Raw genomic sequence first — 27,503 nt, forward strand, 5'->3', positions numbered from 1 at the left:
TAAAAAGTAAAAACTTTTATTAGCAAAGGCGAGGACATTCCCACAATCAAACCAGCTCTTTGTTATTCTGGTAAGTGCTGAAAGCTATTCAGATATGATCATAAGGCATGACTACAAAACTTAATTAAACATTGAAAAAGCACTGAAACCATCTGATGAACGCACAGTGGAGCAACACACTCCTGTTCCAATAAAACTCAATTTCACTAGCTAACATAAATACAATTCCTTGTCAACATATTTTCTTCAAATACAAAAATAGCTCATTTAAAACAATGTCACACTCTTATGTCCCAGTAATTTAACAGAGCTACAGTAATCTCCTCCCAAAAATGTGGGTAGGCAGGAACATAAACCTTTGATACACAAAACATTTTCAGAAACAAGACCAGGTCACATTGATTGCTTTTGCACTGAAGCAATACCGGATTATAAAAGCTGAAACATGGTTCACATTTCTTCACTGTTTCACATTAATGAAGACGAGCTGCATGTCTTTCGGCTCAAAAATACAGCCATGATACAAAAGGAAATTAAATTCCAGAACAATGCCACAGAAAAAAAAATGGACCAACCATTTTCCTGGTTCTGATTATGCGCACATATGGAGGGTTTATAACTTATGAGAAGGACGGTTTTCAGTGGTCATAATTTTCACAAAATGTATACGCGACAACACTACCAAGGACAGTTTTTCCTCAGAAATATACATCTTCAAGTTAATATTTTCTGTCAACTGTCATACAAGAGTGTGGTTCGTCCTGAGTTACTAAATTTCACATCATCTCAAACCTTGATTAATGATATAAACATTAATGTAAATAGCACACAACAGAACATCAAACATATGTAAAGCAACCTTATTTAAGTGCAAACGAGAGATTTGTTTTTTTTAAGCACATCTACCTGTTCAAAGGATGTCAGTTTATAATGAAGCAGTATTGTATAAAAACCATTTCAAACGCATAGTACAACATAAGACCGTATTATATATGATTATAATATCAACTTGCTTCCACACACAAAAACACACGCACAAAGTAAGTAGCCCTGGTTTCAACGTGCAGCTCTTAATTGATCTGCCATTTTGGAAATTACGTTTCTTTTAAACAATTCTACCAACTTTTGAAGCCTTGAAATTGAGATTTTGCAGTCATGTCTCAGCATTCATCCTGAGGGATAGAGGCACATTCAATAGATATTAATGGCCTGTGGTGTTCCACTTTTGAAGAATAGAGACCAGACAGAAGGCTTTATCAAGACCTGTAGTCTGGAGAAAAGAGACGCAACTTGGGGCTGCTCTTTGGGTCGGTACTGGGTATTGTGTGGTTGAAGGAATTTGACACCGGAGAGCCAAAACCTGAAAAAGATCCAAATGAAGCATTGAGTAAAAAAAGAGGTGGGAGGGTATCTTAAGAGATTTAAACCATCACTTTGTGTTCAAGGAGGAGCGAGTGGAGCAAATCAATTCCTGGTAGTAAAAGAGTTGGACCAACATGGCAGAAATTAAAAGGGAATACCACTCAGTTTCAGAGTCCACATTAGCCAGCCCATTCAGTATTGATAAACATGAATAACTCTCCCAAATATAGAAACCAGTGAACAGACTATAAATTGTAAAATCAGACACAGCCTGCAGCCGCTTCATTCACAATGAATGGGAGACTTGGGGACTGATGCAATGCTCGTCTTATGTTTTACATCCACATGAGCTTTATATTATTATGGAAGCGCTATCATTTTTTCTTTAAAGAAAAAGAAAGAAAGAAAAACTACTGATTGCCAGAAAATTGTCCTGGATACTGTCAAAGACACCTTTTCCATCATTTCTAATTAATTCTCACTGGAGCTTTACGACATCATGACATCACTGATTCAGGGATTGATATTCATTAAAAAACAAAGTGAGACAGAGCATAGAGATACATTTGGATGCCCACATTCAATGGTATACCCCTTTGGGTGTCTGCTTCATCAACTTCATTTTCTCATTATGCTGTAGTAGACGACAGTGCCTCACCTGAGATGGGTGGTGTCCTCTGTATGAAAGCAGGGTGATAAGCTTGGTCCCTTGGAGAGAAGGCTGCATGGCAGACTGGAAGGGGGAAAAAACATTAAATTGAAAACTCATCTTCACAGTGTTTGAACAGCTCAGTATCAAATCATCTCTTGGAAATCATACAATCCATCCACACCTATAACTACTTCAAGTTGCGACCACCGTTGTTGGATACTAACAAACAACTTGTGATGTTATGACAATACTTCACTTAACAGTAATTTGTTACACTCCTTTTGTTACCAATAACAAAATGGCCTCAGCAGGTGTTGTTTGTCAAAAAAAACACTCTTTGTATTTAAAGCTGTAGTCTTTGCCTGCTATTGTTGCACAAAGAGTGAAAATCCATTTAAACAATTAATTAAAACTAATAATAACCTTGACAAGAGTCCTGCACACTCTAATCAAACAAAGAATAATCCCATGAAATAAAGCATGAAATTGATGAGACTAAAAAGAATGAATGTGAAAAGGCCAAAATTATTGTAAAACAACACGCTTACATGACAAAGTATGTAGGTAACTTAATAATGAATTTAAAATGTGTGATGTTAGTCATTACTACAGAAAGTAATCCAGGTATTCAAGCCCTTTACTTAGTAACGCATTGTGCCCAACTGCTACGAAGCTTTGCAAGCCACAGTAATCATCCCACAGAGATGAAGGGTGACCCACCGATGATGATAATGGCTGTGCCAGCCAGCAGCGCAAACAAGGTGAAGAACATCATCTGGTAGGAGTCGATGAAGTTCTGTAGGGAGTGGCCCCCCTCCAGGTTAACAACTGGAGCAGCAGCTGGAGAGACAGAGAGGCGGATGAGATAACAGCCTGTCAAGACCTGTTAGGAGGCACTGCGAACATACAACGCACACTATCAAATGTTAGCTAAAGCACTGAGGCATAACGATGGTTTGTTATGGTTGCAGTGAAATCTGAATGGCCTACATAATAGTATCTGCACTATTAATAGTTCATGGAAGGATGGATGGTTATTGAAAGTCTACTGCCTCATCAGTGTCCTTATTTCCTACAGATGACAGAAATACTGCCGGATTACTGATTCTGTAGTTAACAATAGTTCTGCTCATTAAAAGGCACTACGACCAGAATATTAACTCCATTCCTAACCTGTGTTAATATTGAAGTTCCATTTTTCACCTTTCCTGACTACCTTTCCTGTATCCTAACACACACAAAGCACTCTTAAAGCCACATGACCTTGTGGCATGAGGCACACTGACTGGTCATATGCTCTGAAAAGACATCTGACCTTGCATGGCAGAGCTGGGATCAGCCACGTGGATGAGAGTGACCGGGATAAGGAGACTCTGGCCAGAGGAAGCGCTGCTTATGGAAATGGAAGCAGAGGCTGCTGCCTGCGGGTCCACGGCACTGACGGTGTACTTGAAGAAACTGGGGAAGCCATGGTTTGCCTCCTTCTCATGGACGGCAATGCTGGGAGAAGTAGACACCACCTAATGACATGGAACAAGTGGTGTCGGTTAGGCCTGTGCCGATATGAACATTTCATAGCAGGATTATCTTGGCCAAAATTATCTCGATATACAATATTATCCCGATAAATATTAATAAGATGAAAACCTTAAAAACAGTACTGTAAAATGCTTCAATTGCTGAAAAACTAATTTATCATATCAAACACAAGACATTTCTCTTCTTTAAACACGTTTTAATGTAAGACTGTAGATCATGTGTAAAATATTTCTGTAAAATACTGACTTTTTGCCTTTGTTATTCTGCCTCCCAACAAGTCAGCGGCTATAGTGGTGGTCACGGTAATAAAAAGTAGGGGGAGTGTCATAACCGTTATTGTTTTTTTACTGTGATATATAGTAGTACCGGTTATTGTCTCATCCCTAGTGTCAGTATCAAGACTTTGTTCTTACACAGCTGTTTACAGAAAGGAGGGGGCATAAAAGCCATTATTATACTATACCTCTTGTGTTGCATTGACATTACATTATATTACAAGTTCTTATGGCAGGGTAACAGGGTTGTGGCTGACCTCCATGTTGGCCAGAGCTGCAGTGGGGCCATAGACCGTGAGCTCAGCTGATGGGTGCAGGTTGGAGAGCAGCAGCTCAGTCTGGTCGGAGTAGAGACCTGGCTCTATGGGCAGCCTGGCGCTGACCTGCTCCCCGGAGAAGGCACTGCCCTCCAGGCCTGCCTTCACCAGCAGGTTGGTCATGGACATGCTGAGCACGCGGGTCTGCTGGTCGGTCATAGGCCGCAGGGTCATGGAACATGTGTAGAAGCCTGTGGCAAAGATGGAGGGAGGAGAAAGAGAAGGAGCAAGATACATTACTGATGTGTGCATTTGAAACAACAGAGAATGACATCAAAGTAATTCCCTATTTTTGCTTTTCTGAGGTGACGACAAGTTAAAATTAACTGAAAATCAGGTAGAGGAAAGATAACTGTGGATGTACAACAACTGCTTGGTATCTAGTGGCAATGTGGTCTCAAGGTACAAGGTAGGTACAAGTAACTGCTCCATTTATATTCCCACTGAGTTGTAATCCCTGGGTTTGTAGGAAAGGGTCATTTCACAATCACACGTTCCCATTAGGATCTCAATGGGATTCAGCTGAGTGGTTAAAGCCCTCCAGAGGTTTCCCCTCGGAGATAAGGCAACAACTGGGTTAAAGTCCCAACTCCCAAACACAATTAGACCACTGCTCTTAAGCGACAGGGAGTCTCTTCAGTTCAATACATCACCTAGACACCTTTTATAGCCCATGTTAAATTCATTCAATGGGCCTTGCAGGTATTGATTATGATTATGTGCTTGTAAACATTTTTTTTCCTTGCACCTGGTGCAGAGCATACGCACAGATTGTGCCTGGGTTGGGTTTAGAAGTTGCGCTGTTTGTGGAAAAATGAATGCTTCTAATGGGTAGCCAGTGATGTGAATGTCAAAATCATCAAACGCATTTACAACAGGTAAGAGAGGAAAAGGCAGTGCTACAAGGACCATTCAGTAAATGTGCTCAACCACTACCTTTAACGTTAACAGCAAGCACTTTCTACAGTCCAGTCATGCTGATCAGGAGGCAGTAAATCTCTAGTCATTGAGTTCATGTCTCTGTAGAGCGGCATGACTGTGGCTAAAATGATCCCGAATATGTTTTGTGAGATATTGCGATCACAATTATTACTTTTGATGATTTGAGGAGCAAACTGATTTGATTTCACTTTTGCATCTTATATCAACATCCTGACTATTTTCAACTACAACAGAGCGAAATGAAATGCATAAATATCACCAATATGCCAACAGTCTACATTTAATAGTCATGTACGATTATAACCGATTAATTGTGAAGCCCTATATCCATGAACCATGAACATGATCTCTGTGGTCTGAATGTTAGAGCAGCCTTACCAGTGCTGGGGTCAAAGCTGGTGTGTGTGTTGAAGACATCGTGAGGAGGGAAGTCGATAGCATCACTGGTGAAGCTGAGATGGCAGCTGATGGACGTTTCTGGCTGCAGCTGAGCAATAGCATCAGTCTGGGCGGAGGAGCACATTCCTGCGAGGCACAGCACAATCGTCTAAGACTTACAAAGACTATGCGCTTCATTATCTCCTTTAAAATACACCATGGTTCTAACTTAAAGTTAAAATGAAAATACTATTAAAACGAATGATTCCGGTTTTTCTTAATTCTTGTTATAAATGAGAACAGGGACTTAATTGACACTTAATTAAAACGGAGTGAGTTCAGTACCTATGAGGTTGGTTCCCGTTTCTCTGGTGGTGAGCAGGACCTTTGTCTCCTTGTCATTCCTGACTGGTGCAGCCTGTGCCATAGCTGCTGTCCTTGTAGTCACTTCCACTACTACCTGCAGGACCACACAGAGGAAGAAAAGACACAAAACAAGTCAATAAATCCCAAGAAGGTCCAGATGTGTGCTTTTAATAATCTGTATTGACATTTACATCTCTGTATGTGCCCAATTACTTCTACCTATATGTGGTCAGTAATTATTATATTATCAATCAGATAGGACTGTCAGGGAAAGGAGCCATTATGAAAGCGCAGTTGAGTGCTTTATACATCACTGGCACCTCTGTCAATGTCTCTATTTGAATTATGAAAAATCTTTATTCTATTTTTATTTTGTTAGAATGATGCTGTCAATACCTTTCTGTTTGAGATAAAATACAATCACCTCACCAATTCTCATACTGTTAACTGGAAATATTCCTAAAAAAAATTGCAGGATATTCAGTCCAGGAGCAAGACTGGGTACACACACTAGGCAGACACAATGATTTACTGAAAGGTGATGATGGATATGCTGTGCACCTGCTGTACTGTATAACACTTCCTTTTAGTCTCGTTATGATATATTGGTGACGGATTGATACAGTATGATTATGATACACTGGCACAGGAGATCAAACTCTCTGGCGAACATTGAGCAGTATACCGTAGAAACCAGAGAGGTGTGCTGTTTGCATAATTATAATGCTCAGAACCTGTTTCTCGTAGCTCATTCATCACAGCCATGACTAGAACAAATACCAGTACACCTCAAGCTTTATCACACAGTGTCAGCAAGGCACTGCAGCTAAGATAGCAGCTGTCACAGATAGCATACCTCTCTGTATGTTCTCAAAATACCAGGTATCTCATAGTACACAGTAACTGTCCCCGAGTCTCTGGCTACGGCTGCACCAGTTTTAGGGTCCACCTGAAGCACGCCACTGGCTGAGGAGCTCCATGTACCATGAACACCTGCAGAGAAGGGAAGAGTCATTACAGGTGATCAACTCCAGCCGTCAAGAATTATTGTCAAAATTACACCGCTCATAATACTCCAGTTAAAAATACAGGGCAAGAGAAATGATTCAATTCAAATGGATATTAGATAGCTAGGTACTTTATGCTTGAGGGGAATTCAATAAAAAGCAGAGCCAGAAAATTTTCCCAAGCTACTTAATCATAACAAAAAGAAATTACAATTTGAAACGTGAGTAAAGATAGTTGAACACACAAAAATAGAATGCTGCTGCAACTTAGACTGCCATTAGTACAGTGTCACTATAATGCAATCTAAAGAGGGAAACATTATCAACTTTCCTAAGTATTTTCTCTCTTTTTCTGCTCTAAAAAGGTATTCTCTCATCCCTTTACATTTGGACAAAACATGTCAGCTGCTGTAAGAATGTGTAGAGCCTCTCACCCTCTGGGCTAACAAACTGGGTGGTGAAGCAGACCACATCTCCCACCACCAGTCTGTGGGCTTCCTCTGGCTGGATGGCATGTTCGACAGGCAGTGGAAGGTAGTCTGCCACACTCATCTGCTCCTGGTCCCGCACCGCCAGCAGGGTGAGGCCCACGTTGACCGTCCTCACTGTCAGAGTGTTGTTGCCAGGCCCGAGCCCCACCTGCACCAGGTCATCTCTGCAGGACAGAGCAGGGATACAGGTTAAATTATGGAGGTAGTAAGTAATCACATTGATTTGTAAGTTCTCTTGGCACATATGACACTAGGGCAATATGCTAAAGAAACATAGAATACTTAGCTATTGAGAAGAGTTTTTGGATTTGCCTAATTTTTGTCTGGCACTTTATGTCCTGGTGCAGCAGTTCATTGCTGCCTGAGAAAGAGCACCGACTCAAAATGTGTTGCCAAGTGTGCATTAAGTCAGTGATAAGTGTTACACAGCTTTCTAATGCAATTTTTTGCTATGTTAAGCCTGAATACATTTTCTTACTTTCTGCATAAGAAGTGGTTTTCCTTCTCCCATTATTTTGGCCAATTTTGGAGCCCTTCTTTGTTTTCCACCTTTTTCCTTTTACCTGGTGCAGGTTGGTTTCATTTATTTTCTGTTTTTTTCCCCTGAAAACATCTCTGTTTTTGCCAACTACGATGCAACTACTCTGACCAAACAGGACCAGACTGCTCCCTCCTCAAATGCCAGTAAAATCCATTTGGTTCCTTGGAGACACTACAGGGCCTAATCACAGACTAGCCCTTTTAGTCCCAAGACCATCATCCCTTTACTACTGTGATTTGGAAACTTTCCCCCTAAAATTGTCTGTCAGCACCTGGAGAACAAGGTAATAGAATAAATTTATTGTGCAGGCGGATGAGGGAGTCCCTCATCGGGAGTACAGCAATGCTCCTCCCTGTCCAACACGCTCCCATTAATTTAGCTCACTCAGGTGGAAACAACTCCATCTGAAATGAGGAGAAAGGAACAGCCCAGTAAATTAATGTTGTGAACTTCAAGCACAGGCTGCCACTAAACCCTGCTGTGACCTCAACTACTGTGGTTGTACTGCACAGATATTAACGTACACAGGCTGTGTGTGTGTTTAGGAACTGTATGGTGTATCACAACAGTGGCTAGGTATATAAAATATCTTGTTTCTTTATGTAATAGACATACCTTGTGTGGATCAATATCATAAAAATACACCATATAAAGTACATTCAAATTGAATCCCAAAAATCAATATTGTGTTGAGAATACCGATTTACCATGTTTACTTTGCAACAAGGTCTAGAGGACTTTGCTGAATAAATGCATTCTAACTGACCCTAGCACTGAATTCAATTTTCTGTTCTACTGGTAGAGGGAGAATAGTTTGTGTGTTGTCATTACTTGTCTGGCAGAATTTGAAATAGTGTGAGACATTAGTTCACGCAAGGTTGGGTGAGGTTGCACAAACAGACCACTCAAGAGAGGCCTTGGTACTCTATATATATATATATAGCCCAGAACAGCAGGATAATGGCTTTGCAACCTTGAGGCACTAAGCAAACTGCAAAACATATCGTCCCTCCTCTTTCCCATCATACTGTCTGTCTGGAAGGTAACTTTCACACATGGAATCCCTGTATTGGAGGAACACATTTTTGTGATATTTGGGTCACAGTGTACACAATAAATGAAACAAACACTTCATAGATAATGAGAAGTGTGTAATGACCTGTTGGTGGAGAACGTAAGGAGGGAGTTGGAGCTGTGCAGGGCCTCTCCGGTGTTGGCATGAAAGTAGACAGTGAAGGTGAGCACCATGCCCAGGGGGATGGCTGACAGGGTCTCTCTGTTGGAGGTGTGGAGAGCTGGACTGGTACTGAAGCGCACATAGGACACAGGGACCACCTGAGGAATCAAGGGAACAACCAATGTCATACTCAACATCCCCAGGGGCAATGTCAGCTGCCATTACAAGGGTCAGTGCTGTTGTTAACGATTATGGAGTGGCTATACAATGCAGCCCACTGAGCGTTAGCCAGGGTAATGGAACTTAATACACTAATAGATGCTGGAGTTCATTGAGATGGATTTCACCGCTGACAATGTCCAGAGGAAACAGCTTTTAAAACCAAAAATTATCAAGCCTTTTTTATAAGCTCTATCAAACTGACCTTGACAGCTAGGATGAGAGTTTGATTGACACCGAAGGTCTCCTGCGAGGTGACCAGCAGGGAGGAGGAGCCAGTGAGGGAGCCAGAGGAGAGCAGGCCTTTATCATCCACGTGAGCGATAACAGCCTGGTCAGGGCAATCCAGCAACCGGTAGGAGAGGGCACCCACACCGTCCCTATTGAGACACCATGGGGAACATAAAACCAAATCAAATTCACATTTTTTGTATTCTATAATGAAATGTGTTTGAGAAATCCATGTTTGTCTACTTAAAGTACCGTACATGTAATGCACATGCAGGGAGAGTAGAGAGTTTTGAGTAGGCACATGGCAGGATCAGTCACTGTGCCGGCACTTATAACTCACCTGTTAGTTTGGAGTCTGAGGACTGAGTTTGGAGCCATCAGTATCTCCTCAGCCTCTACTTCAGGATTAAGCATGTGCAGCTTGTCATAAACCTTGATCAAAGGAAAGAGTCGAAACTCCAATTATTAGAGGGCTTTAATCATCCTTTGATGTTTTGGCTCTTGTGACATGTCATAGTTTAATGCAGTTTGAAGCTGGATGCATTCAACTCTAACTAATCTGCAGTCTTATCACTTCTCAAAGTTAACAACTTCAGATATCCCAGTGCTCGGCAACTTCAGAACTTTGTTGCCTTTAATGCCATTTTCCTCTGTTTTGGAGAAGCAGCAGGGGACATGAAAATGATAAGCGGGCTAGTCCATCAAGTGGGGTCCTTATAAAGCATCTGAGTGGTTTTATAGGACCATATCACATTGGTGTTCTAGACACACAGACAAGAGGTTTACAACTATGTTCAGGTGTAACCCCAGAGAGAGAGAGAGCACAATAAACACAGCGCTGTACCTGGATCTGGATCTCATCACTGAGCTCCTGCAGGTTCCCCTCCAGCTGCCCGGCCTTGGGGTCAGTGGCTCTGAGCACCACCTTCAGCCCAGTCCGCCCTTTAGTTCTTCCAGTCACACTCATGGCAAAGTTATGCTCTGAGTGGAGCTGCATGTTAGCCTGAAGGAGACAGCGACCATTATGAGAATGGCAAAAATAGCAGTAGTAAATCAAATAAAAGGCAGCAGTGACAAGGCAGCAGAGACGAGGCAGATGCTTATTTTTATCATACTGTATTGCAGAGAGAGCACATCTTTTTTTCGCCCTAAATAAGTCAAAACTGATAAAAAAAAAAAAAAAAGGGATTGAGGGGACAGCAGGAGCCAAAAATAGGAATGACTTAACAGGATCTGTAATTACTACCATATACAACAGCATGAATCTGTAGAGGAAGGGGAGGGAGGGCATTTCACCTCAGTGTGACGTGACTGGACATCCAGGATGTCTCTCTTGGTGGTGGACCAGTGGAAGGTGAGGCCAGGGAGAGCGTTGCCGAAGGAGAAGGGTGTCTGGCTGTTGGTCAGACCCATCACATATACAGGCATCTAGAAAAGGAAACAAGACACATCAAGGGAATCAGTGAGTATGATATCTTCCATAGTGAGTATTGAATACTGAAATTGTTTCTGATTAAGAACAGTGCCCCTGTATAATGCTCAAATTTGGGGATATTTCTTTACACTGATCTACAAAATGATCATACCTGTGCCCCTGTCTTCATCCTTGTGATGGGGGCTCGGATTCGAATGGCTCTCAATTGCACAACTTCAACTTCTACTTGATCCTAAAGACACAGAAAATAAGCTTATCATCTGTAAGAGCTGCGCAAGCCATAAGCAATTCAACATCATCTGTAAGTTTACCTGAGAGACGACGACTAGCTTCCCAGTCTCAGCATCTACAGCTTGGACCAGTCCAGTCACAGTGACATTGCCAATAGCAATACCCCTGACATGGCCAATGCCATTAACAGAAGCTATCTCCTCATTGGCCATGGAGAAAAGGATATTGGACTGAGGCTGAGGGCCACCCTCAGATGTGATCTACAAAATGACAGGAGTGATGAAAAGGGGAGGGATAGATTGAAAAAGTGAGGGATAGGAAAAGATGAGACATAAAATGGCAGAGTATTAGTCTCACATGACTGGTCTTGAGGACACTGATGGTTTATTCATTAGCCCTTATCAATGTGGGGTCTGATAACAATTTGCTAAAAGCAATTATGCTTTGTGTGTTAAACTATTCAAGATTAGAGAAATGGAGATCCAACACAAATGATGTGCAGTGTATGTATATTACGGAGTTTAATGTTCAGCAATTAGCAAGCTTCTTAGATAGATGGTAAGTGTTTCCGAATTGGAGCATGAGCTGAGGCAAACTAAAGGCGAGCTGGATGTTTAAACCATGTGGCAATTAACATCCTCTTCCAGGAGAGTCCTGGCAGAGGACTCAGCCTTATCAGTGGGAAGGAGCTGAGACCAGCTGTTCCCAGACAGAGCCCAAGCACTGATTTAATACAAACCTGCATCATTGCACCAATTAACAAAGTCATTTTCCTCGGGATGAGTTTGAATGGTGGAAACACCTGGAAAGGAAAAAAGGAAGAAGTTAAAACATCTCTATATGTAAAATAATGATGCCAGAGTCAAAATTTGGACGGATAGTTTAAAAGCTCACAGAAACTTTATACCTCTATTTGCTGAGGTGCGGATGCTATTTTCCTCCCATTTTTATCCACAACAACAGCTGACAGAGTGGTCTGCCCGATGGAGAGACCTTTCACTAGGAAAATGGCGGTATCTTTTTCTGAGGGGTCGGCTAATGCTCTGCAGAGAAGAGAGAGACAATCAGAAATTCACATGAAACCTTGCATGTTTCGAGTGTCCTCCACATAAAGTTGAATAATTTCACATGACTTACTGTAGAGAGACTATTGCAGAAGCTGCCTTAAGTTTTAGATTCATGAAATGGAAATAACGGGCTGGGAAGGGCCTCTTATTATCATCCAGGACTCTGACATGAGCTCTCACAGATTTACCAATCTCCACCTGAAATACAGAGAAATTATGTCCATCATCAGGGAAATAATCCGTTTGTATCACAAGCAGGGCAAACAAGGGTTTGACACCAATTCAAAAAAGCTTGACTGCCATGAAAATTAGGAAAGAAACTTGAATAGGACAACCATATTGAGTGCTAAGACGCCATTCAGACATTTCAGGAATGTGTGGTACTGATAACAGGGATCATCTAGTCAAGCAGTGTCTGGACCGTCCAGAATGAGGGATTGTGGGACTGGAAACTGACCTTGTCAACCACTCTCACATAAACCTCCAGGATGTCAGAGATGTGCACTGTGGCCTGGGCAGGGGCTGGGAACGCCAGACAGAGGTCATGAACCATCACCTTTACCACCCCTGGTTGGACTGGAACGACCTGGGCACACAAAGCAAATCAAAGGTGATATTTTCCATTGGACAAAATGTGTTTTCTGGTTTGTCATTATGCAACTCTGCATTAATTAGAGCTTGTTTTTAAGTGCTGGTGCACATTAATCCATTATCCAAGTGCTGAAAATCAACACAGAAGATTTCTTGAGAATAATATAGTGCGTTGTTCAATAATATTGTTGTGTATCCTAACCTACTCCCTCACAAAGCACAGTCCAGAGAGTGTTCCTCCTCACCTGAGCTGTTCCTTTGGCTTCCTGGAAGACCACGTCTGCTATCCCTTTAACGCTGGTATTGACAAAGAAGTGGCCTGAACCCTCTCGCAGGGCCAGGTCTGCCTGCAAGACAAAGTACATTACACACAAACCTCATGAAAATGACAATCACAAATGATAACGCACCGAGGGAGATTCAGAAAAAACATCCCACTTAGTACAGCGTCATGTTTTTCTCAGCTAGCCATTCATAATATGAATTCACTTGTGACATCAAAGGGGACTTCTGACCACACTCACACTTTATAATCCTCTTTAACAGGTCACTAGGTGTTATTTAACCCCCACACCTGCAAAACACTCCTCCTTTATCACACAGGATTAGAAGAGGGAGGCCCACAGAGGGAAACGTATATAAAGCAGGAGATGCAAGCTTCGACAGTCTGGAATAGAACTACAAATCTTGAGGTTGCAATCCACTGAATATTGCAATTCAAAACTAACCCTATGTAATGAAATGTATCCCTATTTATTTGTTTTGAGACAGTAAAAATAATTAAATAGTATCCCTTTATGACAAATTGTCGAAATCAGTTACACTTTTGAGTAAGAAAGCCATGAACAGAGTGTCACCCTATTCTGTCAGGAGTCACCCTTGGGAGTTTAAATAGATAAACCAATAATATCTAAGGTCAAATATGTCTCTTACCCGCACGTCTGGGTGGTTGTATATGGTGACTGTATCGGGACTAACTGTCACGTCTTCTACCAATAGGAGCTCCAGAGTGGCTGAGACAGGGGTCAAGGGGTCATACTGTCCGGAAGAAGAAGAGATTAAACAGAATGGGAGCTATAGTTACCATAGCAAATATTATGCCAACAGACAATATGCTGGTATTGCCCTATTAGGAAGTCAAAACTGAGTCTGGAAACTGAAAATGGGAAAAGGTTGAAGCATGAACAGATGAAAAGCAGTGACATCATACTGCTGTGTTCAAAAAGGTTTTTACAAATAAAGATGCTGAAATTGGAAAGGCTTCGCTAGACATTCAGCTACTGTGTCAGTTTAGGACACTGGATCATGGTGTGAATTGGTTAGTTTCAAGCCACAATAATGGGAAATGGGCGTCAAGGTTGAGACAAAGGTAAAATGAGATAGATTAACATTCACATTTTTATTTTATCATTACCATTTTCATTTTCATCATCATTGTTATTGACAGAATTAGACTTTTCAAGTGATGACAGGCTTTGGTTAGAGACCATTTCACTCAGCAGCTTCCCGTTTTTCTGAGGAAGTGAAAAACGGACACTAAGGGCTTTTCTGTAGTTGAGCCTTTTGTTTTTCTCTTACTGGACTGAGAACCTTCGCTGCAGTCAGATGTGGAACCTGGTAACCCAGAGCCGTCACTGTAATGGCTGTAATCCCAGTCTGATGATGGACAAGAACAGTCTGACGTCCTGCCACAGATAACAAAAAAAAAGTGTCATTAAACAAAAGTCATTATCAAGTTAAGTTCCTAGAGATAGTTGAGCAGATAAGTCCCGCTCGCTACTTTCCAACTGTCTAAACAAAGAATAAAACTACTGAAGGTGACCCTCCTTAAAAATAAACCAAAACAAACACAAACTAACAACAAAGTGACATCACAGGTTTTACCATGAAGTTTCATCTGTTTGTTGCTGTCCTCTAACAGCTCAAGCTCCATGGGCATTGTGGGTTCAATACTGGCGAGGGACACCTTGGTCGACTCCCACACCATGCTGAGAGAGCTGAAGTTGTCAAACTTCCTTCCTTGCCGATCGAAAGCAGCCAGGTTCAAAATGGGGTTACGGTAATTTGAAACGGGCACCTGGAGAATGATATAGTTCATATGAGTTCATGTTCAAAAGCACAATGTATCCATTATGGAAAAACATCATTACCTTAACTAATCAATGACTAGCTCGAAAATTTACATAATCGAGTTTGTAAAAATTTTATAGTTTTGTCAACCAAGGACAAGCTACCATTTCATCATTTAACAGGCACCATAATTTGTTTCAACTTTGTAGTGTACTATTGTAAGAGAAGGTGTGACTTTAATCAAATAGTGGATATCACCTTTAGGGACAAAATTGTTTATATCAACAGTCTGTTACGAACAAATAAAAACAAGTAAAATACAACTTTCTTCAGAGGTTTAAGGGTTAACAGCTAGGGACAAATTTAAGTAAATAATGTAGAACAAATAGTGCCATATAAAAGAAAATGTATGCCGCTGAACATAGCATGTGAAAGCTTGTTGACCCTTGTTATGTGAGGAGACCACATACCACTTGTTTGTGCTGCTGCAGTAGCGGGCAGGTCAGGTCTAGCTGTGGGCTGGTGTACACTGGGACCAAGGTGAGGCGGGACGGAGGAGCGCATACAAACTTGACCACTGCCGGCTCCACAGCAGGATAGGGATTGGTCAGACTGGCCTTGTTCCCCACCGTCACTTCCAATACCTGAAAAAAAGAGATCATGATCATCGGTAAAAACTAATGGGAACGGGAACCGACGGAATGAGAAGGTAACGATTGTTTGTGCAATGACGGTGAACATAAATGATTTGTGAAATGCCAGCGAACATAAACATGCAAATATCTGGATTTTATGACCTCTTTACGATCTTGAGGTTTGGCATTTGCTGTTTGGTATTTAGATAATAGAAATTCTCGTCTTGTTTACTGCTCTGGTGAGAACTTGATCTGTGTTTGTATCATGAACGTCAAAATATTAATCTGGCATTACAGAACAGCACAGTTCTCCATACTTCTGATGGCAACGTGCACAAGATGATAAGTTTACATTTCTAGCTGAATTACTCTGAAGCATCACAATGATGTAGTGAGGACAGAAACCATCGGAGTATCCTGTAGACCCAGTGGGAATATAAATAACTATACACAGATTATAAGAATATTGAGCTAGTTTATTTTTTATTCTCAAGGTACGACAAGTATGTTATGAAACCTAAACCTTACTATTCTTCAGTTAGTGGCATGAATGTTAAATAGAAACAGTTTGATCTCACCTGCTCTCCCAGGGCCTTGCAGGTTGCTCTGACCCGGTGTTGGTTATAGCTGTGAGATGAAGGACCGGTGAGAGCCAGGCTGACGCTGCCTTCATCCTCGGCCTTCAAGCTGCGGAAGAACTTAGATGGCTCCAAAACCCAGGGCTTAGGGCCGCCCTCGAAAAGCATGTCTTTAGAAGAGCCCAGAGTCACCAAGGCCACAGATACAGGGTCAACCGCCTGCCAAATACAGTTCATACATTTAACTTTCAGTAAGTAAGGGGATTTAACATTAGAAAGGCCAAAAGAAACAGTCAAAAAGCTATCAATTGAAGGGGGCTAAATGTAGTTATAATTACCTAGAACTATTTTGTTGTAAATCTAATAACACAGATTGTACAGAAAGTGGGTCTAGAAAAATCACAGAGGAACATTCGGAAACCTGCAGAATTTCAATAAAATATATCATTTAAAAATTCAAAGCAGACATCATTTTACGTCAGCTTGGCCATTCTAGTGTTAAGAGGAAATTAACTGGGAAAATGTTCAGCAGAAATACACAGTATTACACAGCAAAGAAATAAAATTGGGTCAATCTATAGCTGCCAGGGAAGAACAAGCGAAGAAACATGATAAAAAAGGCTGCAATATTTAAAAGAACAACACTCAATCCCAGAATAAAACCATAGCCTAAAAAGCGGTGCATCAAACAGCATCTTATTCTGCTGCTAACCTAAATGTAGCGAGGAGGAAAACCGCAGCTATCTATGAGGCAGGAGTGACAAAATGATGCATGATAGGAGATTAAGTCGCCTCTCACCATAATGCATGCTTTATATAAATGCGATATTCTACCACAGCAGCTGACGTCAATGCCATTCCTGTGCAGTACTAGAGCCAAAGTGTAGAAAACAAATCAGTGTAGCAAGTGCATAATGCATAATTAAAATACACAGAGCAAAGGAAACCCAGAAGGAGAAAATTTTAACACTAGCTGATCACCGCATTTCTGCCATGATTGCAGGGAGAGGCTGTATGTATGTATGTATGTATGTACACGTGTGTGTGTGTGTGTGTACGTGTGTGTGTGAGTGTGTGTTTCCTTGGAAGACAAAAGTTAATTGCTGCTCTGAGGTGAGTTGAAAGAATTAAGGCAAATGACAACAAAGACTGCAGGTAAAATTCAGGATTATTACACCCTGCAGCTGCCCCAGAGCACTCACAAAGAAAATGTCAAGGTGTCCCATTAATTAAACCACCAACAAATTAGCACATGGACATAAATTCTGAAAGCCTTGAGAAATATGCCCAAGTACAAAAGGGAGTACGATAATATGTCTCAAAGTGCATGGCAAGCAGGCCCTGGAAGGAGAACACATGACTTGGACTCACTTTGAGAGGCAGGTAGGCAGCAATGGTGATTTTGGCACTGAGGTGAACATTGCCGTGGGTGTAGCTGACTGTAAGGACGGTGTACCCAGGGGCGAGAGCCTTGGCTCTCACCCCACTGCAGTGGTCCTGGCCTGGAGCCAGCCTCCCTGGAGGAGGAGGAGGAGGAGTTAGGGTGAGAAAATAGAGGGAGGGAGAGAGAGAATGCAATATGACAATGTACAAATACACATAACTGTTGACACTTTACTCAGAGTGCCATTTCTTTCCCCATCTAGTACCACATCGGTGCAGAGAGAGGTCATATTATTCATCCCAGCCCAGTCTTCTAATTCATAATGCAAGATACCAAAATGAAAACCTGTAGATCTTGCGAAACAAAGGAACTTTCAAGGTGATAAATGTTGTACTGCCAATCGGAAAGCCATATAAATGAAGAACGCTTCAGTATTAGTTGAGATTGTCTCTACACTGTAAGCCAAGCACAATTAACTACTTGTATTATCTTCAGATGAAAACAGGAGGTAAATAAAAGCAGGTGATAAAGAAATTCTAGTTTTCATACAGCAGACCAGCTGCTATAAATCAGACTGCAGTGTTATTTTTTTAAGATTTGTCACACCCAGTTGGATCAGCCGGACTCACCCTCCAGCAGTTGGAAGACGCCATGATTCTGCTCTGCAACCTGCAGGTCAAAGTGGGAGCAGTCACTCAACATGACCCGCTCCTTATCCACCTCGCCCAGCAGGCCAAATATCCTGAGGGGCAGCTCCAGCACCAGGTCCACCTTGGCCTCGACTGGGCAAGGAGAGAAGTCCATTGCCACAGGCTCCACAACATACACCTGGGGGAAAATGGGGTCAAAGAGGTGTTAAAAGAGTGAGATGGAAGTAAAATGGGGAGATACAAGGTATTGCAAGGTAGATGTACATAATTACCACTGGGGCTGCACAATTAATCATAGACAATGTTTTATATTTGCACAATTATTAATCATGTAATACAGCGATAATTAAGTGTTTGTTTTCAATTCCCCTTAAAGTCCTGGTGTGGTTTATCAAGCGCTTCCATTGTTCATGACCAGGGTCACAACCTTTGAATGTGCAGCACGCGCCTATGTGACCAAAACAAGCAAAGTGGAAAAGAATGGACTGGCCCAATGTTGGAGAGGAAAATCCTTCTCCCAGGTCTGAACGTGAAAACATTATTTTAGTTCCTCAAAGTGGATCATCATCTGTCATTTGGAGATAATTTGGCCACTATAGATTCTGTGTTTGACATAAGGTTGTAGCTGTGCCCCAAAGTAATAGTAATTATTCAGTATTTGAATTTTGTAAATAAGGACCACAATAAGAGTAAAACAGTCAGAGCGAAAACAAGACTCTCGCTGCTACTGCTACTTTGAGAAATACTGCACTTACTGCAAATACTGCAAAAAGTGAAAATATATGTTAAGGTGCAAAAAACTTTTTTTTGACTCAATACTAAATACTTCAAACTAATTTATTAATTCATATTATTTAATATACCATTTAAAGCTGTGGATGCAAAGATCAATACTCCATGCAAAACAAACAAACTTTCTGTCATGTGCCTGTATTTCCACGTTGGCTCACTTTACCTTCATCTGGCCATAGTGCAGCAGGTTGCGCACATCGTGAGCATACACTACGCTGACGCCAATGTCACTGACAGTTGTCATCACGCCTTTCACGGTCACTGTGGCAACAGCTGTATTGGAGGAGGACCAGCTGAAATTGCCACTGCCTCCTGTCGCCTGTCACAAGCACCAAGGGAAATGAGTCATTATGCAAACTGGTACACACAAATCTACAGAGCATCAGCAACAAAATCTCTCATTCTTGATCTCACATTCAAACACGGTAACACCATTACAAAACTTGTTTCCAGTGTTTTGGCAAAGTGTGAATGACATTAACTGTAAAATATTTATTTTTAAAAAAAAATCATCATACTGCACATGTGTATACACTATAGGCCTAAGACAGACTCATAGCAATGCGAGTACCACGTTTCTCCCGTATTCTGAGTACGATTAATTACCTTTATTGTGTACTGGTAAGCTCCAACCTTGGGCTGCCATGGAAATGTGAGAATACTGGGACTAAGGACTATAGGGTTATAGATTTCCACGTCCTGTTCATTGTGCACTGGGTTGGTGAGTGCATGGACCCCTCCATTCTGAAACACAACAGAGGCCTTAGCAGGACAAAGTCAAGCCCTCCATACTGGACTGGAAGAATGGAATGGAGGATTAACACAACAATGATGCTCCAGCTGAAATATGAATAGCTAAGGTTCAAGGTTAAAACTCACTTGATCCACAACAGATTTCAGGCTAGCATCGATGAGTGTCTGGCCGTCCTTGAGCGCTCTGACACGGTGGTACGATCCATTCAGAGAAGACTCCAGGATTTCAAAGTACTCCCCGGGGAACACAGTCTCAATACGGACATTCTGCACAAAATAAGCCGCAAACAGAAACAAAGAGTTTAAAATATTGTATTTGTAGCGCTACGTACAGGAGCCTGATTGCAAACATGAAAATAAATTAATACATAAATAAGGTGCAAAGGGGTTACGTCTTTGTTAATATTACGTGTCAAGATTTCGGTGTGCTCATATTTTCTAGTTCGACTGTTTTCATTAGAATCCCATCACTCGTTTGAAATATTGGCTAATAAAACACAGGACAGTGCAGACATTAAAGAAAGGCTCAATGTGCACTAAATCTCTTTTCTCTAATGCCTCCAGATGCCAGATGTGTTTCGGGCTGCATCTGATTAAAGCTGACCAAACTCTATTCCAGTTTTCCATTATTCAGGAACTAGGAAAATTCTATTCAGATTATTGGAATGTGGACCCATTATTTAAGCAATGCCATCGATATACCATAGAGTAAAAACCATCAAGCACAAGTCGCTCATACCCAAAGAGGGTGAATGAGATCAGTCAAAAAGTTGGAGACATCCTTAATGCTTTTAGCAACTTTGTAACTTTGTGTCATTTGTACAAAGCAAACAAAAAAACGGGTTAGCTCTGTAATGAGATCATAACTGAGATTACGTTTCCTCTTACCAGTCTTTTATGAATGAGAAAATGTGAAAAATGAGACTTTAACGATTTGACGGTTAGCACAATAGAATGCCATACATTTCTCCAGTGGTCACAGGGCAAATGTGTTTTAGAAGTATGCAAGTCCTGTACTGACTTCCATTATATATTGTCACATTTGCTGGTATACAGGACCCACACAGAACAATTAAATGCTTACTTGCAGGAAAAAATGTAAAAATGAAAAAAATTTACTGTATGTGTTAATTATTTTACTGAAATGTACTTACATCAGTGAGGTAAATCTTATTGCTGGACTTGTCATATACTTCAATGAGGATATCATATACTCTGCCTGTTTCAAGAACCCAGCTGTCTCCTGGGTGAATCTTAAAACCTAAAAGAATTACAGAGAAAATAGAAGTCAGCTGAAACTGTAAACAACTGACACTCACAATATTGTATAGATAAAGACCAAAGAAACACACCTAGGTAGCCTGGTTCAACCACATAAAGAGTGCTGTTGGGCAGGCGAGACACTCCTTGCATGCGAAGGCCTAAGCAGTTGCTATTAAGGAAAATTAAGTTAGACACACTGACAGCGCATTATCGGACCGTTTGAGAGATAGAAACACCTCTAAACCCATAGTTCAGGCTTCATGTTTGCCAAGTGCACAATACGTTAAGCGTTTTAATCAGATTCCTTAGCTACACAGGTCTACCCCTGTCTGCCAAGTCTGATTTCATCACTAGCTGACTCTGCTCACAGATAAAGACAAGCACTGCAGAGAAGAGAGCCGATATAATTAACACCTTCAACACTGCAGTTCATTAACACAAATCACCGTACTATACATTATCAGTGGAGGATGGCATGGCAAATTACAGTACATTATAGCAATAAAACATAACTGCTGCAGATATTAACATGACTGCGGAACTGCAAGGAGGATACTCTTATGGTCCAGCACCACGTTGATGTGTCCCAGTTGGACGGCTGTGACTGTGGAGCTGCTTTGATCCAGACTGGCCACAGCAAGCTTTGGGTTTCCATCACGCCTGACCACGCTGTTCTGAAGGTGCAGCTCATACTGATCACAAGGCATGGAGAGCTCTGGACACACATAAGACAAACACAAGTTAGCTCAAGATGAAGCATGTCTGTACACTATGCTGGGCTTAATTCCTCCATCATCAACATTATAAGCAAGCAATAATAAGGAGTATTCAAACATTATGAACTACTTTGCTGGATATAGCTGCAGTTAACACTACCAGCCGTGGTGAAAGTAGCATAATGGGCTTTACACTGCAGAGTCAGACCTGTGATCTTGCCCTGTCTGATCTTCTGGACCTTGTACTGGATGGAGGTGCCTGCCAGCAAGTAGACATCATGTGCAGGACTCAGTAGGATGTTCTCTAAAATCAGCAGTCTCACCTCTGCTGCACCCACATCCTGTGGCATGGATACCATGGTTACAGCACAACAAAGCAGCAGTTTCCTGTCTCACCAAACCAGACCAAACTGGTTGTAGTTTTAAAAAATTTGCATGTAAATCAACCCAAGAAATTGAAATTGCATTTGGCTGTCGGGCATTTTTGAGTATTTTGTACATTACTGAAATACTAATAATAATACTGAAAAATAATAATTACACTTTGTCATTTGATGACCAAGGGGTTTCATTTGAGTTTAGCAACATCAAGGTCACCACTACTTAAACCAGACAAGCCTAGACAATTAGACTGGCACTACTGCTCTGACATCACAGATGAGGCAGGAGAGGAGCCATTACTATTGTGCAAGCTTCTGCTATTTATAGACCTCTACATCCCAGGAGATTAGCTATCACACACAGGGAACAATTCCACCAGAGCTTATCCTACTCTTATGATTTTCTTGTGTTTAAAAATAGACCATGAGAACCTTTGATTCCTAACAATACAGTGGAACAAAGTGCTGGTGTCCACAGCCAAGAAACAATATTACTAAAGTGCTGCAAAACAACTCACCTTGTAGAGTGACTCTTGTATTTTTGCCTTTAACTTAGCATGTCCCGTTTTCAGTCCTGACACCAAAATAATATCTCCCTGTTTCCCAACACGCTCCATTTCAGATATGTACCCAGGAGGCGTGTATGTGGACTCAGAGAATTTAAGTACCCTTGGGAAGAGAAAAAGATTAGAAAATGCATTAGACACTCAACTTAGTATGACCCTGTTGCAACTGACCTCTAGAATGATTAATCACACAGGTCTCTCTACAGTGGTAGAGGGAACTTGAGGTAAAACAAAAACATCACGCTACTCAGGCAAAATACTCAGAATCACTATATCATCAGTTTTATTACCACTACATTAGCATATCAGCTCTGGGTTGTATTATACTGTCAACACCTACTTATGGGTTGCTATCAGGTTGTTATGCAAAGTAGAGGGTTGAGTGGAGATTGAGCAGAGGGTTATACATATTGGGAAGCCTACCTTAATGAATTGTAGGAGTCAGAGAATCCAATCACATCTGCATCTTTCACTAAGGTCCAGTCAAACACCAGACCTGCAAGGGTGCTGAAGGTGTTCCCTACAACATAAAAAAGTGTTAGATTTGCCATTTCCTTTAGCCTGAAAATCTAAATTAACTTCAGAACACATGGGTATGCAAGATTAGGTACAGCACAGAGAATATTTGCATAGCCCTTTCAACATCTAGTGTGGTAGGGCTTAGGTCACTACGCTTGAGTGTACAGCAGATGCTGAGCATACTTGTTTGACAGCCTCTGGCAGTTGAATTAGCTGAAACAAAACCAATCTTTCATTATGGGATACACGCCTTCCCTTCACAATCTACCCCATGTGACAAATTCAAAATGCACTTTTAGGACAAAACAAACTAAAACAAAACGCAAGCCTTGGAGCCATCATGAAGAAGAATCAGGTTGTGGCTACAGCTCATTAAACTAAGTGTGTCTGCCCTAAATGGAACCAGTGGAACAGAACAAACAGAGCCGCTTCACAGCAGCAGCCTGCGGGGAAAGAAAAGCCTGCCTAGGGCCAGCTCAGTCATTACTCCGAGAAATCTTTAGAGCGGCAAATAAACAATACACTGTGGATCCATTGGAGAAAAAGGTAAAAATGGAGTATAAAGACTTCATGAGCTATTCAATTATCAATGACACAAGCAGCCTGGAATGAAAAATACAGTATATTATCCTGTGATAAACCAGTATATCATACCTTCAGAGTCCAGTGCATGGATTTTAAGCTCCAGTGGTGAGTCCTCCAGATGCAGCTCTCTGGTGGTGGACACAATCTGGATCTCATTGATGATGTCCACAATGGCATCACAACGCAGTACCTGTCCTGTAACTGCAAATGGAAGCGGGGACAAACCTCATGCAGACAGTGCATATAGTATTTCTCACCCAACAAGACAGAGCTCAGAAATAGATGACTCAATGTTTTGAATATATATGACCAATGGCAGTGGAACAATAGTATTGGTTGAGGCACAAAGTATAGAAATCCATCTCTTAACTAATACAGATACTTTATTATATGACTCTATAGTTATGGCAGCAGAGATGGGTAGATCAACACCATCCTCAGGTCTTGGGAAATGCTTTTCACATTGAGTCAGATGTTTACTGTCCAGTGCCTTGTCTGACGTGCTGAGTAAGCCGTTTCAAGCCAGGAGGACTGGCCATCGCAAGCGATAGATTACATTAGATTCTGTTTTCTTAAACCCAAAACATCTGGGAAGAACTAGGCTACATATAAAGTCACTGACAGCGGTCTGAACAGGCAGTGTTGTCTTGTTTGAGAAAGACATTTAAGAGGCATGTATTTGATTTCCTCAATTACTAGGCAACTACTCACAACAGCTGCCAGCCCTCCGTGACAGGCCAACAGAGCCACAGGCAACACATGACATACAGTATTTCATAACACAAAAGGGGTAGGGTGTAAAAGAACAATGTGTTGTGCAACAGAATGATGATGATTTGGAAATTTGATAGTGTAAATAGCTTACAATGCACATTTGCATGTCTAGACACATTTCTGGGCATATTTTTTCCATCTGAATACCCAATAATATGAATTGATAGCAGTGCACACTTGCACATTTGCTGCAAGCCTTTAAATCTGTCAATCTATAGCCTATCTACCATCTCTGCTCCTGCAATTATTATTTGTCCCTCTACCTACTATGCCTTTATTTAGGTTGACTGTACTTACCAACATCTTCAGCCAGAATGATGCTGGTCAGTCTGGACGGCTGGGTGGACAGAGCCTGGAGAACGGCTCTCTGGGAGCAGCCTCTGCTGCTCTCTGCATCTACGGCCTGGATGCTCGCTACCTCTGGTCTGGTGGAGGACCTGGAAGACAATGACCACAGCAAATCAGCCATGTACAGATTTGGAGTAGCCTTATTGTTCTTCACTTGCCTCCATAACAATGGGATTTTGACCTAGTTCATCACTGGGAATTGAAAGGTGGATTGCATGTGGAATATCCTGCAGAATGTGACAGATCTGGGGCACATTTTGATGCTTTGAGGGTGGCACAGCTTTACATTTCAGTTGGATGAACGGGTGAACACAAGCTAACACGTAAGTAACAGAAGAACCCCATCTTTGCACTTGTTCAAATTCACCAGAGCTATTTCAATTCGGGGGCTTTGGTAGTTCTGTGACACCAAAAATGAGCAGCCCTGAACTGACTTTCTAGCCGTGTCACCTCACATGCCCCATGAAATATGACCCACGCTTCACAGAGCATGCAGGGGGGCTGAGGGGGACCCTGGGTTTCCTGTTGAGTATAGACAGACTTTAACCTCCTGTGAGTTTCTACTTACCATCTGTAACAACCTTCAGTAGCTTCCAATGTGAAGTTTATTCTGGTACTTCTGGCAAGAGGTAATAACACTTTGGGGATATTTAGTTTCGAGGCACGCGTTATATGAATAACGGGTATTAATAATAGCCCTAGTAACACTGATAATCTCAAAGAAATCATTTCCGCTTCATGAGATTGTAGAGATTGATGAGTGGAGAAACAAAATGCCAAAGTCCCTATTAGCTTTGCAATGCTGAATGCCAAGTTTCTGTGCTCTTAATCGCTTCCGTCCCATTAGCTATTTGTTCAGTAGTCTAGGAGCTATGGCTCTGAGGTAGACGTTTACATTACTGAGCTAACATTGCTACTGTAGCCATTTCTCAATTCAAACACACGTTGTATTCCTACTTAGTTTCAGTTATGACAGTAACGGAGATGATACAATGTCGCCTGTTCTTCAAAATCAAGTCCTTCGCTTTGGATATCTTCGAGACTGCTCCGAAACACACAGTGTCTGTCAATTTCAATTGTTCAGTGTAATATTAATTCATAAAGTTAGCAAACAGTAGCCAGAAATTCGCATGTTTCGTACAAATACCCGCCATTAGCAATAATTGGAGTTCCAGTGTGCATGCTGGGAGTAAGGAAACGTCACTAGAGAGGGTGGGCAAGAAGGGGATGACGCTCTTTCTTAAAGGCACGGTTTGATTTTTCAAAACCCTGTCAGAATAGAATAGAATAGAATAGAATAGAATAGAATAGAATAGAATAGAATAGAATAGAATAGAATAGACCCATGCTTCGCGCCCCACCCTCAGATATTATAGGTATCGGTCATGTGCGTAAAGATGGTGTCCTCCTGAATTAACACACATGGTGCACTGCACAACCAGTGCAGTAGCTGCAACGCCTCTTCCCGCTTTATGCACCTTCACTTACTGTACAGCCCTGTAACTTACTAATCATCGACTCTCATAGCTACCGGGAACAAGACAGATCTAGCTGTCCTCGGACTCCGGCCGTTAATGATAAGAGAAATTAATGAGGAAGTAACTGGGAAGCAATTCAAACACAACTATGCTTTGGTAAATAAGACATTTCTGCACTGTCGAACAGGTGACGGGCAGAATATTATGTGCCTAGCATGTTGCAGTTGTCTGACACATGAGTAGACAGTAGATCAGAAAATGGGGATACTGAATAATTCATTGTTCTATATTAGATCATAAAATTGCTTTGAATAGCTACACAAGACAGACCATCGTGAACAATTTGCTGCCAATCATATATTTGGTGCTGCGTCTTTAGAGCTTGGCTGGGTCTACAGCCAAGAACATGCAGTGCACCGGTTTTCACCCCTAGGTGTCACTGACAGCCACCTGTACATCATTCTCTCCCAGACGTGGATGACAGCAGTGTACTGGAAATAGGTTCATTTTATGACAGGTTGTCATCTCCATTCCATGCAATAACACCGAGGTTTCAGATGGGAGTTAGATGGTAGGCACTGGGCAAAAATTGGAAGTTTCACCAGCACCTTTTAAATGCTGTAATGCTCATAATACAGAGGTTACAAGCAGAATGGCTGCAAATGAGCGACATGGCAACATGTTTGGCTGTGTCTTGACCTGTGAAGTAATGGCACCATCAAGAGCAAATAAGTCATCCCCTACATTTCATTTTGTGTGTGATATCATTTACTGGCATTAAAAGTGGTCATGAGTTAAAATATGGACTGGTAACACAACTTTAATTATACATTCTGAGTTCAATTGGCTGCTTTATTGCTGATGCCATCCTCTCATTCTCTTTGATGTTATTACAGCAATGCTCATCCTGGATTGGGCATCTGGTTTTCTGGACACAGAGAGATGCACAGCGTGATTAGCAGTTACACTGTGGCTGATGTGTTTTACATAATGCTGCTTTGTGCCAGAGGTGACATATTGTATTAGTCAGAGTGCATTAGCAATGAAATCCCATCATTGACTGCAAGTGCTGCTGTGCTCCAGATAGGCTGGCCTTAATGGCAACCATAGAAAAAACTGCATCAATCAACACAAATGAAATATGAAATATAGGATCTTTCACACTAGAACTAACTGCTGTTCCCATTTGGT

At 41.5% G+C, this 27,503-nt stretch overlaps 1 protein-coding gene across 2 annotated transcripts; it reads right to left on the bottom strand.

The window, feature by feature from the left end:
* On the bottom strand, positions 1-25,978 carry nup210 (nucleoporin 210). Of its 2 annotated transcripts, none has more exons than XM_071544914.1 (40): positions 25,403-25,978; positions 24,784-24,923; positions 23,782-23,913; positions 23,032-23,128; positions 22,561-22,711; positions 21,871-22,003; positions 21,503-21,661; positions 21,036-21,104; positions 20,838-20,944; positions 19,810-19,950; positions 19,537-19,674; positions 19,094-19,249; positions 18,118-18,316; positions 17,476-17,621; positions 16,105-16,323; positions 15,362-15,535; positions 14,706-14,898; positions 14,400-14,506; positions 13,755-13,859; positions 13,067-13,168; positions 12,688-12,816; positions 12,301-12,428; positions 12,071-12,206; positions 11,903-11,965; positions 11,244-11,423; positions 11,084-11,164; positions 10,794-10,925; positions 10,342-10,500; positions 9,838-9,929; positions 9,472-9,646; positions 9,030-9,205; positions 7,273-7,493; positions 6,688-6,824; positions 5,811-5,925; positions 5,466-5,612; positions 4,086-4,336; positions 3,330-3,534; positions 2,735-2,854; positions 2,021-2,095; positions 1-1,360 (listed from the first exon to the last, which is right to left on the bottom strand). In XM_071544914.1, the coding sequence occupies exons 1-40, from the start codon at positions 25,561-25,563 to the stop codon at positions 1,257-1,259; spliced, it is 5,655 nt and encodes a 1,884-aa protein (XP_071401015.1). In that variant the 5' UTR covers positions 25,564-25,978; the 3' UTR covers positions 1-1,256. The 2 variants fall into 2 exon arrangements, with proteins under 2 accessions (XP_071401015.1, XP_071401014.1); XM_071544913.1 differs by having other exon boundaries at positions 19,537-19,692.
* Between the last annotated feature and the right edge of the window lie 1,525 nt (positions 25,979-27,503).

The sequence above is a fragment of the Centroberyx affinis genome, unplaced genomic scaffold (genome assembly GCF_046629955.1).
Source record: "Centroberyx affinis isolate AG114_WGS23_722 - 3 ecotype Tasmania unplaced genomic scaffold, CSIRO-AGI_Caff_v1 ptg004734l_1, whole genome shotgun sequence".
NCBI lineage: Eukaryota > Metazoa > Chordata > Actinopteri > Beryciformes > Berycidae > Centroberyx > Centroberyx affinis.